Here is an 18320-nt window from a genome sequence, read left to right as displayed (position 1 = left end):
AGGAGACAAATGGGGGGACGACTTTGCTGTAAGTTGTCTGGGAGGACAAGAACCTGGTATTTAAGGAACGTGTGTGGTGCGGCTGAATTAGATCAACTGTTTAAAGTTCTGTCACAATTAAAATGAAGAACCAAGGAACACACTCAAATAATGACATGTGAAATACAAATAAGAAGATGATGCATCAAATGAGCACAATCAATCCTCAAGAGAGATGCAACAAAATACCAAAACTCAAATGGTAAAACCGACTCGAGAAGAAAACCCAGAAGATTGAACAGCGATGTGGAAATGACGGAAGCCGTAAGCTCCCAAAGCCCAAGTCCATCTCTAATAGAGGGCAGATCATGGTTTAACCTGCCTGAGAATGAAGAATCCTGTAATTTAGTGGAACTTCTGCCTCATGTATCAACAAATAACCAGCTGACACTGAAAAGACACAAGATACAAAATACAATAATATACTATAAGATATTAATAGTAATAAGATCTATAATACAAAACATCTGGTGGAGTAGCCATATTAATACGACATGATATAACCCACAGTCCTGTAACGATTAACACAAACCTGCGAGTGGTAACTGCACGAATAAACCTCCATAAAACTATAACATTTTATTCATTATACTATCTGACAGAAGTAAGTGCACCCCTCACGTTTATGTAAATATTCTATTATATCTTTACATGTGAACTGAAGAAATGACTGTGTTACAGTGTAAAGTAGTGAGTGTTCAGCTTGTATAACAGTGTAAAGTAGTGAGTGTTCAGCTTGTATAACAGTGTAAAGTAGTGAGTGTTCAGCTTGTATAACAGTGTAAAGTAGTGAGTGTTCAGCTTGTATAACAGTGTAAAGTAGTGAGTGTTCAGCTTGTATAACAGTGTAAAGTAGTAAGTGTTCAGATTGTACAGTATAACAGTGTAAAGTAGTAAGTGTTCAGATTGTACAGTATAACAGTGTAAAGTAGTAAGTGTTCAGCTTGTATAACAGTGTAAAGTAGTGAGTGTTCAGCTTGTACAGTATAACAGTGTAAAGTAGTAAGTGTTCAGCTTGTATAACAGTGTAAAGTAGTGAGTGTTCAGCTTGTACAGTATAACAGTGTAAAGTAGTGAGTGTTCAGCTTGTATAACAGTGTAAAGTAGTGAGTGTTCAGCTTGTATAACAGTGTAAAGTAGTGAGTGTTCAGCTTGTACAGTATAACAGTGTAAAGTAGTGAGTGTTCAGCTTGTATAACAGTGTAAAGTAGTGAGTGTTCAGCTTGTATAACAGTGTAAAGTAGTGAGTGTTCAGCTTGTACAGTATAACAGTGTAAAGTAGTGAGTGTTCAGCTTGTACAGTATAACAGTGTAAAGTAGTGAGTGTTCAGCTTGTATAACAGTGTAAAGTAGTGAGTGTTCAGCTTGTACAGTATAACAGTGTAAAGTAGTGAGTGTTCAGCTTGTATAACAGTGTAAAGTAGTGAGTGTTCAGCTTGTACAGTATAACAGTGTAAAGTAGTGAGTGTTCAGCTTGTATAACAGTGTAAAGTAGTGAGTGTTCAGCTTGTATAATAGTGTAAAGTAGTGAGTGTTCAGCTTGTATAATAGTGTAAAGTAGTGAGTGTTCAGCTTGTACAGTATAACAGTGTAAAGTAGCGAGTGTTCAGCTTGTATAACAGTGTAAAGTAGTGAGTGTTCAGCTTGTATAACAGTGTAAAGTAGTGAGTGTTCAGCTTGTACAGTATAACAGTGTAAAGTAGTAGGTGTTCAGCTTGTATAACAGTGTAAAGTAGTGAGTGTTCAGCTTGTATAACAGTGTAAAGTAGTGAGTGTTCAGCTTGTATAACAGTGTAAAGTAGTGAGTGTTCAGCTTGTATAACAGTGTAAAGTAGTGAGTGTTCAGCTTGTATAACAGTGTAAAGTAGTGAGTGTTCAGCTTGTATAACAGTGTAAAGTAGTAAGTGTTCAGCTTGTATAACAGTGTAAAGTAGTGAGTGTTCAGCTTGTATAACAGTGTAAAGTAGTAAGTGTTCAGCTTGTACAGTATAACAGTGTAAAGTAGTGAGTGTTCAGCTTGTATAACAGTGTAAAGTAGTGAGTGTTCAGCTTGTACAGTATAACAGTGTAAAGTAGTAGGTGTTCAGCTTGTATAACAGTGTAAAGTAGTGAGTGTTCAGCTTGTATAACAGTGTAAAGTAGTGAGTGTTCAGCTTGTATAACAGTGTAAAGTAGTGAGTGTTCAGATTGTATAACAGTGTAAAGTAGTGAGTGTTCAGCTTGTATAACAGTGTAAAGTAGTGAGTGTTCAGCTTGTATAACAGTGTAAAGTAGTGAGTGTTCAGATTGTACAGTATAACAGTGTAAAGTAGTAAGTGTTCAGCTTGTATAACAGTGTAAAGTAGTGAGTGTTCAGCTTGTACAGTATAACAGTGTAAAGTAGTGAGTGTTCAGCTTGTACAACAGTGTAAAGTAGTGAGTGTTCAGCTTGTACAGTATAACAGTGTAAAGTAGTGAGTGTTCAGCTTGTACAGTATAACAGTGTAAAGTAGTAAGTGTTCAGATTGTACAGTATAACAGTGTAAAGTAGTGAGTGTTCAGCTTGTATAACAGTGTAAAGTAGTGAGTGTTCAGCTTGTACAGTATAACAGTGTAAAGTAGTGAGTGTTCAGCTTGTACAGTATAACAGTGTAAAGTAGTGAGTGTTCAGCTTGTACAGTATAACAGTGTAAAGTAGTGAGTGTTCAGCTTGTATAATAGTGTAAAGTAGTGAGTGTTCAGCTTGTATAATAGTGTAAAGTAGTGAGTGTTCAGCTTGTACAGTATAACAGTGTAAAGTAGTGAGTGTTCAGCTTGTACAGTATAACAGTGTAAAGTAGTGAGTGTTCAGCTTGTATAACAGTGTAAAGTAGTGAGTGTTCAGCTTGTACAGTATAACAGTGTAAAGTAGTGTGTTCAGCTTGTACAGTATAACAGTGTAAAGTAGTGAGTGTTCAGCTTGTACAGTATAACAGTGTAAAGTAGTGTGTTCAGCTTGTACAACAGTGTAAAGTAGTGAGTGTTCAGCTTGTACAGTTTAACAGTGTAAAGTAGTGAGTGTTCAGCTTGTACAGTATAACAGTGTAAAGTAGTGTGTTCAGCTTGTATAACAGTGTAAAGTAGCGAGTGTTCAGCTTGTATAACAGTGTAAAGTAGCGAGTGTTCAGCTTGTATAACAGTGTAAAGTAGCGAGTGTTCAGCCTGTACAGTATAACAGTGTAAAGTAGTGAGTGTTCAGCTTGTATAACAATGTAAAGTAGCGAGTGTTCAGCTTGTATAACAATGTAAAGTAGCGAGTGTTCAGCTTGTATAACAGTGTAAAGTAGCGAGTGTTCAGCTTGTACAACAGTGTAAAGTAGTGAGTGTTCAGCCTGTACAGTATAACAGTGTAAAGTAGTGAGTGTTCAGCTTGTACAGTATAACAGTGTAAAGTAGTGAGTGTTCAGCTTGTACAACAGTGTAAAGTAGTGAGTGTTCAGCTTGTACAGTATAACAGTGTAAAGTAGTGAGTGTTCAGCTTGTACAGTATAACAGTGTAAAGTAGTGAGTGTTCAGCTTGTACAGTATAACAGTGTAAAGTAGTGAGTGTTCAGCTTGTACAGTATAACAGTGTAAAGTAGTGAGTGTTCAGCTTGTATAACAGTGTAAAGTAGTGAGTGTTCAGCTTGTATAACAGTGTAAAGTAGCGAGTGTTCAGCTTGTATAACAGTGTAAAGTAGCGAGTGTTCAGCTTGTACAGTATAACAGTGTAAAGTAGCGAGTGTTCAGCTTGTACAGTATAACAGTGTAAAGTAGCGAGTGTTCAGCTTGTACAGTATAACAGTGTAAAGTAGCGAGTGTTCAGCTTGTACAGTATAACAGTGTAAAGTAGCGAGTGTTCAGCTTGTATAACAGTGTAAAGTAGCGAGTGTTCAGCTTGTATAACAGTGTAAAGTAGTGAGTGTTCAGCTTGTATAACAGTGTAAAGTAGTGAGTGTTCAGCTTGTACAGTATAACAGTGTAAAGTAGCGAGTGTTCAGCTTGTATAACAGTGTAAAGTAGTGAGTGTTCAGCTTGTACAACAGTGTAAAGTAGTGAGTGTTCAGCTTGTACAGTATAACAGTGTAAAGTAGTGAGTGTTCAGCTTGTACAACAGTGTAAAGTAGTGAGTGTTCAGCTTGTACAGTATAACAGTGTAAAGTAGTGAGTGTTCAGCTTGTACAGTATAACAGTGTAAAGTAGCGAGTGTTCAGCTTGTACAGTATAACAGTGTAAAGTAGTGAGTGTTCAGCTTGTACAACAGTGTAAAGTAGTGAGTGTTCAGCTTGTACAGTATAACAGTGTAAAGTAGTGAGTGTTCAGCTTGTACAGTATAACAGTGTAAAGTAGCGAATGTTCAGCTTGTACAGTATAACAGTGTAAAGTAGCGAGTGTTCAGCTTGTACAGTATAACAGTGTAAAGTAGCGAGTGTTCAGCTTGTACAGTATAACAGTGTAAAGTAGCGAGTGTTCAGCTTGTATAACAGTGTAAAGTAGCGAGTGTTCAGCTTGTATAACAGTGTAAAGTAGCGAGTGTTCAGCTTGTATAACAGTGTAAAGTAGCGAGTGTTCAGCTTGTATAACAGTGTAAAGTAGCGAGTGTTCAGCTTGTATAACAGTGTAAAGTAGCGAGTGTTCAGCTTGTATAACAGTGTAAAGTAGCGAGTGTTCAGCTTGTACAACAGTGTAAAGTAGTGAGTGTTCAGCTTGTACAACAGTGTAAAGTAGTGAGTGTTCAGATTGTATAACAGTGTAAAGTAGTGAGTGTTCAGCTTGTATAACAGTGTAAAGTAGTGAGTGTTCAGCTTGTACAGTATAACAGTGTAAAGTATTGAGTGTTCAGCTTGTACAGTATAACAGTGTAAAGTAGTGAGTGTTCAGCTTGTACAGTATAACAGTGTAAAGTAGTGAGTGTTCAGCTTGTACAGTATAACAGTGTAAAGTAGTGAGTGTTCAGCTTGTACTGTATAACAGTGTAAAGTAGTGAGTGTTCAGCTTGTACTGTATAACAGTGTAAAGTAGTGAGTGTTCAGCTTGTATAACAGTGTAAAGTAGTGAGTGTTCAGCTTGTATAACAGTGTAAAGTAGTGAGTGTTCAGCTTGTACAGTATAACAGTGTAAAGTAGTGAGTGTTCAGCTTGTATAACAGTGTAAAGTAGTGAGTGTTCAGCTTGTACAGTATAACAGTGTAAAGTAGTGAGTGTTCAGCTTGTATAACAGTGTAAAGTAGTGAGTGTTCAGCTTGTACAGTATAACAGTGTAAAGTAGTGAGTGTTCAGCTTGTACAGTATAACAGTGTAAAGTAGTGAGTGTTCAGCTTGTATAACAGTGTAAAGTAGTGAGTGTTCAGCTTGTACAGTATAACAGTGTAAAGTAGTGAGTGTTCAGCTTGTATAACAGTGTAAAGTAGTGAGTGTTCAGCTTGTACAGTATAACAGTGTAAAGTAGTGAGTGTTCAGCTTGTATAACAGTGTAAAGTAGTGAGTGTTCAGCTTGTACAGTATAACAGTGTAAAGTAGTGAGTGTTCAGCTTGTATAACAGTGTAAAGTAGTGAGTGTTCAGCTTGTACAGTATAACAGTGTAAAGTAGTGAGTGTTCAGCTTGTATAACAGTGTAAAGTAGTGAGTGTTCAGCTTGTACAGTATAACAGTGTAAAGTAGCGAGTGTTCAGCTTGTATAACAGTGTAAAGTAGTGAGTGTTCAGCTTGTATAACAGTGTAAAGTAGTGAGTGTTCAGCTTGTACAGTATAACAGTGTAAAGTAGCGAGTGTTCAGCTTGTATAACAGTGTAAAGTAGTGAGTGTTCAGCTTGTATAACAGTGTAAAGTAGTGAGTGTTCAGCTTGTATAACAGTGTAAAGTAGTGAGTGTTCAGCTTGTACAGTATAACAGTGTAAAGTAGTGAGTGTTCAGCTTGTACAGTATAACAGTGTAAAGTAGTGAGTGTTCAGCTTGTACTGTATAACAGTGTAAAGTAGTGAGTGTTCAGCTTGTACAGTATAACAGTGTAAAGTAGTGAGTGTTCAGCTTGTATAACAGTGTAAAGTAGTGAGTGTTCAGCTTGTATAACAGTGTAAAGTAGTGAGTGTTCAGCTTGTATAACAGTGTAAAGTAGTGAGTGTTCAGCTTGTACAGTATAACAGTGTAAAGTAGTGAGTGTTCAGCTTGTACAGTATAACAGTGTAAAGTAGTGAGTGTTCAGCTTGTACAGTATAACAGTGTAAAGTAGTGAGTGTTCAGCTTGTACTGTATAACAGTGTAAAGTAGTGAGTGTTCAGCTTGTACAGTATAACAGTGTAAAGTAGTGAGTGTTCAGCTTGTATAACAGTGTAAAGTAGTGAGTGTTCAGCTTGTATAACAGTGTAAAGTAGTGTGTTCAGCTTGTACAGTATAACAGTGTAAAGTAGTGAGTGTTCAGCTTGTACAGTATAACAGTGTAAAGTAGTGAGTGTTCAGCTTGTATAACAGTGTAAAGTAGTGAGTGTTCAGCTTGTACAGTATAACAGTGTAAAGTAGTGAGTGTTCAGCTTGTATAACAGTGTAAAGTAGTGAGTGTTCAGCTTGTACAGTATAACAGTGTAAAGTAGTGAGTGTTCAGCTTGTATAACAGTGTAAAGTAGTGAGTGTTCAGCTTGTACAGTATAACAGTGTAAAGTAGTGAGTGTTCAGCTTGTATAACAGTGTAAAGTAGTGAGTGTTCAGCTTGTATAATAGTGTAAAGTAGTGAGTGTTCAGCTTGTATAATAGTGTAAAGTAGTGAGTGTTCAGCTTGTACAGTATAACAGTGTAAAGTAGCGAGTGTTCAGCTTGTATAACAGTGTAAAGTAGTGAGTGTTCAGCTTGTATAACAGTGTAAAGTAGTGAGTGTTCAGCTTGTATAACAGTGTAAAGTAGTGAGTGTTCAGCTTGTACAGTATAACAGTGTAAAGTAGTGAGTGTTCAGCTTGTATAACAGTGTAAAGTAGTGAGTGTTCAGCTTGTATAACAGTGTAAAGTAGTGAGTGTTCAGCTTGTACAGTATAACAGTGTAAAGTAGTGAGTGTTCAGCTTGTACAGTATAACAGTGTAAAGTAGTGAGTGTTCAGCTTGTATAACAGTGTAAAGTAGTGAGTGTTCAGCTTGTACAGTATAACAGTGTAAAGTAGTGAGTGTTCAGCTTGTATAACAGTGTAAAGTAGTGAGTGTTCAGCTTGTACAGTATAACAGTGTAAAGTAGTGAGTGTTCAGCTTGTATAATAGTGTAAAGTAGTGAGTGTTCAGCTTGTACAGTATAACAGTGTAAAGTAGTGAGTGTTCAGCTTGTATAATAGTGTAAAGTAGTGAGTGTTCAGCTTGTATAACAGTGTAAAGTAGTGAGTGTTCAGCTTGTACAGTATAACAGTGTAAAGTAGTGAGTGTTCAGCTTGTACAGTATAACAGTGTAAAGTAGTGAGTGTTCAGCTTGTATAATAGTGTAAAGTAGTGAGTGTTCAGCTTGTATAACAGTGTAAAGTAGTGAGTGTTCAGCTTGTACAGTATAACAGTGTAAAGTAGTGAGTGTTCAGCTTGTACAGTATAACAGTGTAAAGTAGTGAGTGTTCAGCTTGTATAATAGTGTAAAGTAGTGAGTCAGGGTTCCCACGCGTCCTGGAAAACCTGGAAATCCTGGAAAATTAATGACCAATGTTCCAGTCCTGGAAAACACATGGAAAATGAGAGAAAATATAAACTGTCCTGTGAAAAATCTTGTTGTCCTGGAAAATTATTATTTTTAAATGTTCTTGATCATTTAAAGAACAGTTTACAACTGATCCAAACAATTAACGTTAGTAACAGAAAGCGCTCTGTTCAGGGACGCTGAGTTTTCATGGGTTTTTTGTTATGCTGTTTAATCTCGCTGTGACGGATGACGCAGTCTTGTGTTGGAGGTTTCAGGTGCTAGGAATGGTTTAAGTGCTCAAATGTTTTCACCAAATGGTGACGGGTAAGCAGGTTATATTAACCTTGTTAATCTGAATATCATGTACAAGGGGAATATACAGCAAACTAAAGCATGCATGACGGCATTGGCCTGAGAAAGGAAAGGGTGTTAATATGTGCGGTCTTTTTATTTTATAAATGTTGAAATTTCATTCACATGACAAGGACTGGGCGGTATGACGGTATATTCCGTTTCCGCGGAATAAAATGTCTACCGTTACAGGTTTTTCTATTCCGTGCATACCGTGAAATTTAAATTAGTGGGTGTGGTTAACTTCACGTGTAGCACGCCTGAATCTGAGAACGATTGAGAAGCGCCACATAAGCATAGATAAGAAGAAAAACATGGAGAAACGAGGCGCGACATCAGTGGTATGGACGTGGTTCGGGTTTACAAAGGCTGACAAAGAGCAGACAAATGTGATTTGCAAACTGTGTCACACGAATGTAACCGTTAGCCATGGCTTTCACGAGTAACTTGTTTTATCATCCAAAAATGAAGTCTGTTCTCTTTAAACTCTAAAAACGAGGCCTATTTATTGTTATGGTGAGGTTGATCTAAAAGTTGAGTCTCGTTCACTACTAATGCTAAATAAAAGAAAAATGAATAAAATAAGACGAGAAAGCCTATTCTTTATTTTTAAAGTGTTAAAGTGGTGTTTAATATATTAAGCACGTTCCTTTTGTTGATTTACCTGAAAAATTATTATTCCGTGATATATACCGCTACCGTGAAATAAAATAACTTATTCCGTGAAACAGATTTTTGGTCATTCCGCCCACCCGTACACATGACAAATTGTCTTTAAAAGTAATCCATCCACACAGTCCCCAAACCTGTTTTATGAGCGATATAAGAAGTCAAAATTAGATATTCTACTGACGCGATGCACAGCGAATCATACATTGAACAATTATTAGCATGCTCAAAAGTGCAGCACAGACTAGTGTTGTAAACATAAGGTGAAGGCCGGTAACATATAATAGGTTTACTTATATAAACTTAAAAACACGTTTGCAAATGTGATATTGATTTTTGCAACAGTTCACTAAACAAGAAGTTAAGTGACTTCCTTTCTATCCTTCAATAACCATAGTAGTTCTAAACAAAGCCGTAGCAAAACGTTTTTAGCAACATACAATACAGTGGCGTTTCTTTGAATATGCGTTTATTAACGAATCATTTGTGAAAGTGAGTTAATGACGCATTTATAAATACCGAGAGAGAAAGCATGACTTCACCTTACTGTCAAAATCAAATGCCTATCGAAAACGTGTCACAGAGAAAAGCTAGCAGCTCTAGAACAAAGTTTGGAAAACATGCAAGAGAGTTTGAAGCAACTACACTAAAACGTTTAAAAGGATACTGTTCATTGGAGCTTAATGCAGTGAATGTTTTGGACAGACAATTAAATGTTGTTTATTCATTCATTATTCATTATAATAAAGTGAAGAGTTTAACTTCAGAAGCTCTGTGTGTGTATATCTGGTGTTTTTCTAATTTTATAGTTAAGTAATAGCCATAAAGTTGTTTTTAAGACTTCTGGAGAGAAGAACATATTACTTTAGGCCTTGAATCTGTGATCCTTGTCTTTTTTTCCTAAATTTGAGATGTCCTGGAAAAGTCCTGGAAAATGATCTCTGAAAAAGAGTGGGAACCCTGTGAGTGTTCAGCTTGTATAACAGTGTAAAGTAGCGAGTGTTCAGCTTGTATAACAGTGTAAAGTAGTGAGTGTTCAGCTTGTACAGTATAACAGTGTAAAGTAGTGAGTGTTCAGCTTGTATAACAGTGTAAAGTAGCGAGTGTTCAGCTTGTATAACAGTGTAAAGTAGTGAGTGTTCAGCTTGTACAGTATAAGTGTAAAGTAGTGAGTGTTCAGCTTGTACAGTATAACAGTGTAAAGTAGTGAGTGTTCAGCTTGTACAGTATAACAGTGTAAAGTAGTGAGTGTTCAGCTTGTATAACAGTGTAAAGTAGTGAGTGTTCAGCTTGTATAATAGTGTAAAGTAGTGAGTGTTCAGCTTGTATAACAGTGTAAAGTAGCGAGTGTTCAGCTTGTATAACAGTGTAAAGTAGTGAGTGTTCAGCTTGTACAGTATAACAGTGTAAAGTAGTGAGTGTTCAGCTTGTACAGTATAACAGTGTAAAGTAGTGAGTGTTCAGCTTGTACAACAGTGTAAAGTAGTGAGTGTTCAGCTTGTACAGTATAACAGTGTAAAGTAGTGAGTGTTCAGCTTGTACAGTATAACAGTGTAAAGTAGTGAGTGTTCAGCTTGTACAGTATAACAGTGTAAAGTAGTGAGTGTTCAGCTTGTATAACAGTGTAAAGTAGTGAGTGTTCAGCTTGTATAATAGTGTAAAGTAGTGAGTGTTCAGCTTGTATAACAGTGTAAAGTAGCGAGTGTTCAGCTTGTATAACAGTGTAAAGTAGTGAGTGTTCAGCTTGTACAGTATAACAGTGTAAAGTAGTGAGTGTTCAGCTTGTACAGTATAACAGTGTAAAGTAGTGAGTGTTCAGCTTGTACAACAGTGTAAAGTAGTGAGTGTTCAGCTTGTACAGTATAACAGTGTAAAGTAGTGAGTGTTCAGCTTGTACAGTATAACAGTGTAAAGTAGTGAGTGTTCAGCTTGTACAGTATAACAGTGTAAAGTAGCGAGTGTTCAGCTTGTATAACAGTGTAAAGTAGTGAGTGTTCAGCTTGTATAATAGTGTAGTGAGTGTTCAGCTTGTATAACAGTGTAAAGTAGCGAGTGTTCAGCTTGTATAACAGTGTAAAGTAGTGAGTGTTCAGCTTGTATAACAGTGTAAAGTAGTGAGTGTTCAGCTTGTACAGTATAACAGTGTAAAGTAGTGAGTGTTCAGCTTGTATAACAGTGTAAAGTAGTGAGTGTTCAGCTTGTACAGTATAACAGTGTAAAGTAGTGAGTGTTCAGCTTGTATAACGGTGTAAATTTGTTGTCCCCTCAAAATAACTCAACACACAGCTGTTAATGTCTAAACCACTGGACACAAAAGTAAGTACACCTCTAAGTGAAAATGTCCAAATTGGGCCCAAAGTGTCAGTGTATCAGTGTTAAGTGTCTTAACTCTCTTGTGATTGGAGTTCACCAGATCATCACAGGTTGCTACTGGAGTCCTCTTCCACTCCTCCATGAGGACATCACAGAGCTGGTGGATGTTAGAGACCTTGTTAGAGACCTTGTGCTGCTCCACCTTCTGTTTGAGGATTTCACATTAGGGAAAGAGGAGATAAGTTGTGTATCATCACCATAGCAGTGGTAAGGGAACCAATGTGGAGAAATAACTTCACCAAGAGAGGACCAAGTACTGAGCCTTGTGGGACGCCAGTGGAGAGTCTGTGTGGAGCAGATGTCACTCCACCTCCATGTTACCTGATATCAGCGTCCTTCCAGGTAGGAAGTGAACCATTCCCAAGCTGATCCACAAACCCCAAGACTCCTGAGGGTGGACAAGAGAGTCTTGTGGTTGACCGTATCAAATGCTGCTGAAAGGTCAAGGAGGATAAGGACAGATGACAGTTTGACTGATGTAGCAGAAAGAACCTTTAATAAACGTCCAACAATGGAAAACTTTATCAGTCTGAATTATTAATGAAGCAAAGAAACAAAGCTGGAAAAATATTTATCAAGCTTATCACAGACCCCAATAAAAAAAAGGATGGAACGAAAGATGAAAAACAAGAAAGGAGGATTACAAGTACAACACATCCAACATCAGGACACTTTAGCAGAAGAAACTGACAGAGGATAAATTTTGATCTCTTTTGTTGTATACTGGGCCGTGTGGGATTGGCCTGCAACAAACAGGTAGATAAAGTAGACGAGGAAGCAAAGACCCCTGGTGGAAGTAAGAGAATGTAACATCTCAGCATCTGATGTCAAACCCTTACTGAATCTATACATTCAAAACCAGTGGTGAAGGGAATGGGATGATCGTGTACATAAACTATATGAAGTGAATTCAGTAGTAAACACATGACTGTATACTACATGCCCATTCACCACTTATGCTATTAGTATAAGACTCATTATAAAAGTGTCGTTTTAAATATTAAACCATGTTCAGAAAATACTTTAATAGACATTTTTATTAAGGTTTCCTCAGAAGATTTAGACTTTTAATCACAGACTAAATATAAAGATTGTACAGAAATGTTAGCATTTTTGCTACTCTTCTATATACGTAAAGCTTCGACTGTAAATGTACGAACACTCTGTTGTAATGACATCATTATTATTAACATTTTTATTGATATTTTTACCACTATTGTTATCTCTTTATATAATATGTTGATGTTACCATGAATATAGCCACTGCTGCTGATATGGCATTAAACAACAGATAAAGAAAATGAATAAATAAATCAGACATTTATTCTCGTTTGTTCACCTTCTTCTTATTAACATACTTTCTCTCTTTCTTTCTCCATTAAGACAATAAACGGTCTGAAGCCAAAGCTGCAGAAGTAGCTGTTGTGGATGAAGAGGCCATTTTGAGCTTGTTGGAGAACAGTCAGACCTTCTTGCCCATGTCTCAGAAGTCCAACACGTCCCTTATTCTCAGTAAGCTGTCCCTCTTACACAGATATTCTATTCATCTGTTTATAAAGAGATAAACAAAAGACAGTAAAAGGATGTGGATTTGACGTGAAGACGAGCGGCGGTGAGAACGTTCTAACCACTTGTTTAGATTCATTTCCGTTCGTTTTGCTTTGTTCCTCGGGGTTGTAGATAACAGCCAGGATCAAGCAATGGTGGACTTTCTAGAGGGACTTGCAGATCATCCATTTCAAAAAGACGTCCCAATAACTGCTCCTCGTCAGGAAATATCAGGAAGTCTCAGCTGCCCCTACAACAGCGACGAGGAAGAGGCAGTTCCTCAGCTTGAGAAAGAAGAAGCAGATATAAGCGTGATGATGTCACAAAGATGGGATCATGACATCCCAGACCCGACAGCTCAGTATGGGATTCTGATTTCTTATTACGTTACTCAGGACATTCAGAGAAAATAAAATGGTGTGTTTTTAATTCTTTTATTCTACTTTTTAATTCCGTGCCTTCTTTTATAGTCCGCTAGAGAAAGAAGCAAACGAAAGCTTGAGTGAAGAGGAGCATGAGTTGTTGGACGAAGACATGGACTGGAGTGGAAACAATCTTTTTGCTAATCTGTCTATTCCCCAACTGGATGGGGCTGCAGACGAGAACAGCGGTGTGTATCAACACCCTCTAAAACCCACTGAACCCTTCACACTGTCTAGTTTAAAGCTATGAACGTTGATATCATTTTTTGTATCTCATCTCGTTACAGATTCATCGTTATCTGACAAAGGGTCTCGAGCTCACTCATCACTGACCGCTAACGATAAGATATTGGGCAGGAAAAATCACTTTCAGAGTGAAACTGTTCACCTGGAGCCCCCGACCTCACCTAAAATCCTGCTGGAGTACAAACATCTTGACCATAGTCAGTCCCTATCACTCGGTAAGGAGGAACCAGATGACAGGAACCTTCCTGATCAAAGTGAACCATTAACAGGGTTCAAAGTGAATAAAGACATCACTTATATCCCACCATTCAAACATCCGGTTCCATCTAATATGTCCCTGGTTGGTGCTGACAGAATGGGCGGTTACTCACATTACACAGAGGAGATCAAAGCCGGAGGCGTTAACCAGACAGATCCTGAGTGTTTAAGCTTTGGAACCGTAAAACACTCCCAGAGCTGCAAAAAGTATAATAGCATCAAAAATGCTGAGAAGAATCACATTTCCATCTTGAAGAATCACAGTATTTCTTTGTGCTATTCTGAGCTGAAGACCGAGCTGGAGAAAAGTGTAAAAGACTCCAGAACCTCCTCTGTGCTAAGTAATCTTGAAGCTCCGAGCCTAGTGAAAGATCTCGAGTGTCTGGTACCTCAAGAGGGTAAAATGGAGCAGAACAGTGAGGAAGGTGATGTTGGGGAGCTCAAGATAAGATATGAAGACTACCAAGAAAACAAAACGGAAAGAAAAATCGTGGCCCAGCAGGAGGCACACTACAAATTCTTCCCAAGTGTCATTCTCTCAAACTGTCTCTCAAGGCCTTTGAAGAAGCAGGTCAGAAGTAAGATGATTGACGGTGCTTGTAGTTTGGATCATTTGGAACAAAAAAGGTCAAGAATGAAGTTAAGCAAGAAGAGGAACAGTACAGCGAGTCAAAAGAGTCCGACCGAATGTTCACAAACGTCCCAAAATGAGGTGGCTACAGGTTTTACCTTCATCACACCAGTCCAGCTGAGCGAGGAACCAGAGGAGAATACTGTGATGGAAACCTCTGAACTCACAAAATCTGATGCTGTTACAGCTGTTAAAGTTACAGCTGAAGGTTCTGTCAAGAAAAGTCTGACCGATCTTCCTGACAAAATAACTTGCACTGAAGTGTCTAGTTTACCTGGCAGCAAGTATACCCTACGTACCAAGCGTAAAATGGTCAGTTATGACAGTGAAGATGATCGCTTGAGTCCTTCTTCTTTTAAACAAGCCTTGGCACATCAAGACAGCCTTAAAGAAAACGGTTTCCTTACCGGTAGTCGGAAAAAGAGGAAGTTGTCTAAAAAAGAGCCACCTGTCATCATTAAATACATTATAATCAACAGGTTTAAGGGCCAGAAAAACATGTTGGTAAAGATGGCCAGGGTCAAAGGAGATGAGCCACAAGTGGTACTAACACCTCAGAAGCTTGAGCATTATGGGAAACTTGCCCCTATGAAAGACTTCTGGCCAAAGGTTCCTGAGTCGACAGCGGTCAGATATCCTGTTCCTGAACCGAAGGTAAAGAAACACCCCAAACGTAAGGCCAAGGTCACACCTCAATCAGGGAAAATCTGCCACTTTCAAAAAACAAGTGTTGTAAAAAGCCACAGGATGAAGAACGTTAAAACGTTATCTTTAACAAAACTGCCTGCTCCTAGGCCTTGTTATAACGATCTGACCCAAGACTTCTGCAGAGAGTATTCTGATGTGCTGATGGATTTGGGTTATCTCTCAGAGAGAGCATCCAGTCCTACTGATTCAACTCCACCTCGATGCTGGTCTCCAACTGACCCTCTTTTAGACTCCGAGTCTAATGCTGGTTTAATAAACCCTCATAGTGACCCTTGTCTCAGCTCGCCGTATAAAGGGTTATCCAGGAACCGTTGTGGTAGTAGGGGCAGGACCGCTAAACCAAGAAAGCTTTCTGGTGCCAGCTCAAAACAAAAAGCTAAGACTGCTGCTAAGCCGTCTGACAGTGAAGCGTCGATGACCGGGGAAACATCAAAAAAGAGCCGTCGAACTTCAAGGAAGCCAAAAAACGAAACCGGCGATAATAAATCTGCTCCTCAGAAAACCAGGAGGTCTTTTAAGAAGAACCAGGCAGACAGATCGGAAAGGTCGTCTGTGGTTGCAGGACCTCTAAATAGTTCACAGTCTCTGTATCCAGCTGATGATTGGTCTCCCTCCCAGCATCCAGGTCTTCATTTCAGTAGTGATTCTCGTGCACTACCATTTAACACTGAACCAAAATCTGAGTCGATCCAAACGAACACTGGTGATGAACTGGTCAGCAGTGTCTCTGCTTCAATACCACTATGTTCTCCTCAGTCTCCTCAGAGGGTTACTGAGAAGACAAGAGCATCATCATGTTCAGTCATAAAACATCGTAATGCCAAATGTTCACTCCCTGCCAGTGAAGATAAAACCAGTCAAGCTTATGGTGGAAAACAAACTTCTAAAGATGTTCATTATTCACAGCCAAACCCAAAGATGCCCGCCAAACCCAGGAGACGTCAATCCAAAAAGAATGTAGAGAACACTTCTGTTCAAGCCCACGACTTTACGACACCCTCGAATGTTCTAACGCCTGGACCACAAAAAGATCTTACAGAGTTAAAGTTAATGCCAAAGAACGGAGAGACACCAGCTCATCCAGAGATGCCTTCTGGCATTGCAGTTTTGAAGGCACTGCTCCAGAAAAGGCAGGGGCAGTGCCCTCAGGTAGATAACGTACTAAACAGTGTTTCTAACACTAAAAAAACTTCTGAAGTTGCAAGACCTAGAAAGGCATCTTCAGCAACATCAAGAAAGCCCAGAACCCAGAGACATTTGGTGCCAAAGGAGTCTAAGCCAAGAGGGAAAAAAGAAAAGAGCGACTCCGTTCGAATAGAACCTCCGATTTCAGATGGGAGCCCTGTGTTCTTGTCTGATCCTGGTTTTGACAGCTCTTACTCCATTGAGGATAGCTTATCTCCTGAGGTTCCTCACAATTACAGTTTTGACATTAATGCTGTTGGCCAGGCCGACTTTTCTAGCCTGTATTCTGGAAACCAGTTTGTTTTAACAGACAAGAATTTGCCTCAGAAATTCCTCAGTGATAATAAACACGAACCGGTGTCTTCTACGGGTTTGGAAAACGGGCCAGAAAAGGTCCTAGACATCGAGGAGAACTGCTTGCATGAATCGGTGAGGTCAGGTAGCCCTGAGCTCTTTGATAGATCCTCTACGATGGAGCAAGAAGAGCTATCGAACGAGTTCTGTCTGTCTCTGCTGGACTCAGAGAAGGTTTTGAGAAACAGAAACTGGGGCATTTCGTTGGCCAAAATCCACGGCAGCCATTTTCAAGACTTTCACTGTGAGAAAAGTGACCTGTTGTTACATCCTGACCACTTCTTACCCCTTACATCTGTCTCTTTTGCTGATAACGGCGTGTCACCAACAGGGGATCTGCTGGACGGTAGTGAGCTTTTTACATCAACAACTCCCAGTAGTTCACCACGGTCTATCAGCTCTGTGTCACAGATAAGGAGTAGCAGTCAAAAGAGTGTAGGAGTTCATATCCTCAAGCCCCTAATGTCCCCTCCTAGTCGTGAAGAGATTCTCGCTACCCTGCTGGAGCTGGATCTTTCAGAGGCTACGTATCAAGAACCTTTTTGCAGTGACCCCTCGGACGTGCCTTTGAGACCAAGGTAAGTTATCCTATACGGTATGTTTGTTCAGTATTGGTTAAGTTCCAAATCTTGTGAATACAAATTATTCTAAATACAAGCATGATGTTGTATAAACACTATTTTTTCCCACACAGAGAGATTGCTGGACACAAGCTAATTCTGGAAACAAGGTTAGCAAAAGATTTGACTGAATTTGTTGGTGGTTTATCACAAGAAGGTCTGCAATTCTGGAAAACTGCATTCTTTGCCATGACACGTCCAGGGTCTTCACCTTCTTGTGGCACTGACTGCTCGAGCACGGCCAAAGACGAGAAGGAACGGAGCAGTCTCACGTCTCCTGCTAACGGTCAGGTGGTCGTTTTACTGCCTTGCAAAAGCGCTCCGAGCCGTGAACGTGTACAACTGTGGTTACAAGCTAAGAGACGATTTGAGTGCCTTCAGAGAGATCTGAAAAGGAGACTCGACGTGTCGAACGTGACGCCAATCCAAGACAAGAATAAATCACCACACCACAATGAGTTAGAAAGCATTTTGTCTCTCTCTCACAAGCAGGATGAGGCTGTAGCACCGCAGACTGTCAGGAAGAAGGGATTAACTTTACCTCTAAGTTTATCTCCAGTACAGACAAGTGCCTCTAGTCAGGTTAAGTGTGCCATGGAGGCTGAAACCAGATGCCAAGAGGAGAGAGAAGTAAATTCCTTTAAACAGACCCCATCCCCAGACCCTTCCTTTCTGCCGCCATGGCAACCAACAGCCGACAAACCGAACCTGAACAATAAGAAGCAGGAATTAGGAGATGGATTAACATCCCCTAAGATAGGCATCGATCCTTTCTCACCAGAAAGCATTAAACCAAAGCAGTTCCTCAGTCCATCCCCATGTCCTATAAAGGAGCAGGATGGGGAGATTTCTGGTACCTCCCTCCTCCACAGCACCCCCATTGTCTGCAGGAGGAGAAGCAGTGGAGCCTGTGAGCTTGCAGACTGCAGTCCTGTATCAGGTCTGAACACTTGGAGATGGTTTATAATAAATTGTTGCACCAACATTTCCAAGAACTTCTGATTATTTAATCGCATTAAATCACGTTTTGCAGAAATGGAGCCAAAATGTCGGAGAATCCAGCAAAGACGAAACAGCAACAAAAGTGCATTGCGTAGAGTTCTGCTCACTACACAAATGAAGGTATGGTCAGAGGTCCTCTTACACCAACCAGGAATACGGCGCATTGTTACTGTAACGTCGTTAGAAATGAATCTTAGTTGTGAAATTTTTCTTTGTAGAATCATTTTGCTGGTCTGAATGTACCCAAAGGGGATAACTCTCAGATCGAGGGTCCGTCG

The 18320-nt window shown here is 39.3% G+C and overlaps 1 protein-coding gene across 2 annotated transcripts in view; it reads left to right on the top strand.

Annotated features, from left to right (window-relative positions):
• Positions 1–18320, top strand: part of rev3l (REV3 like, DNA directed polymerase zeta catalytic subunit) — a 50631-nt gene that overhangs the window by 20138 nt on the left and 12173 nt on the right. For both annotated transcript variants that reach the window (XM_060883503.1, XM_060883502.1), the window contains exons 10-16: positions 12452–12580; positions 12749–12977; positions 13087–13226; positions 13326–16998; positions 17115–17980; positions 18074–18162; positions 18261–18320. The exon at positions 18261–18320 is cut by the window's right edge and continues 66 nt beyond it. In XM_060883503.1, coding sequence (XP_060739486.1) covers positions 12452–12580; positions 12749–12977; positions 13087–13226; positions 13326–16998; positions 17115–17980; positions 18074–18162; positions 18261–18320 — 5186 coding nt within the window. The remainder of the gene's footprint in view (positions 1–12451; positions 12581–12748; positions 12978–13086; positions 13227–13325; positions 16999–17114; positions 17981–18073; positions 18163–18260) is intronic.

The sequence above is a fragment of the Tachysurus vachellii genome, chromosome 12, assembly GCF_030014155.1.
Source record: "Tachysurus vachellii isolate PV-2020 chromosome 12, HZAU_Pvac_v1, whole genome shotgun sequence".
NCBI lineage: Eukaryota > Metazoa > Chordata > Actinopteri > Siluriformes > Bagridae > Tachysurus > Tachysurus vachellii.
The sequence above is the reverse complement of the archived record's forward strand: the minus strand, read 5'-3'. Positions and strand labels throughout refer to the sequence as shown.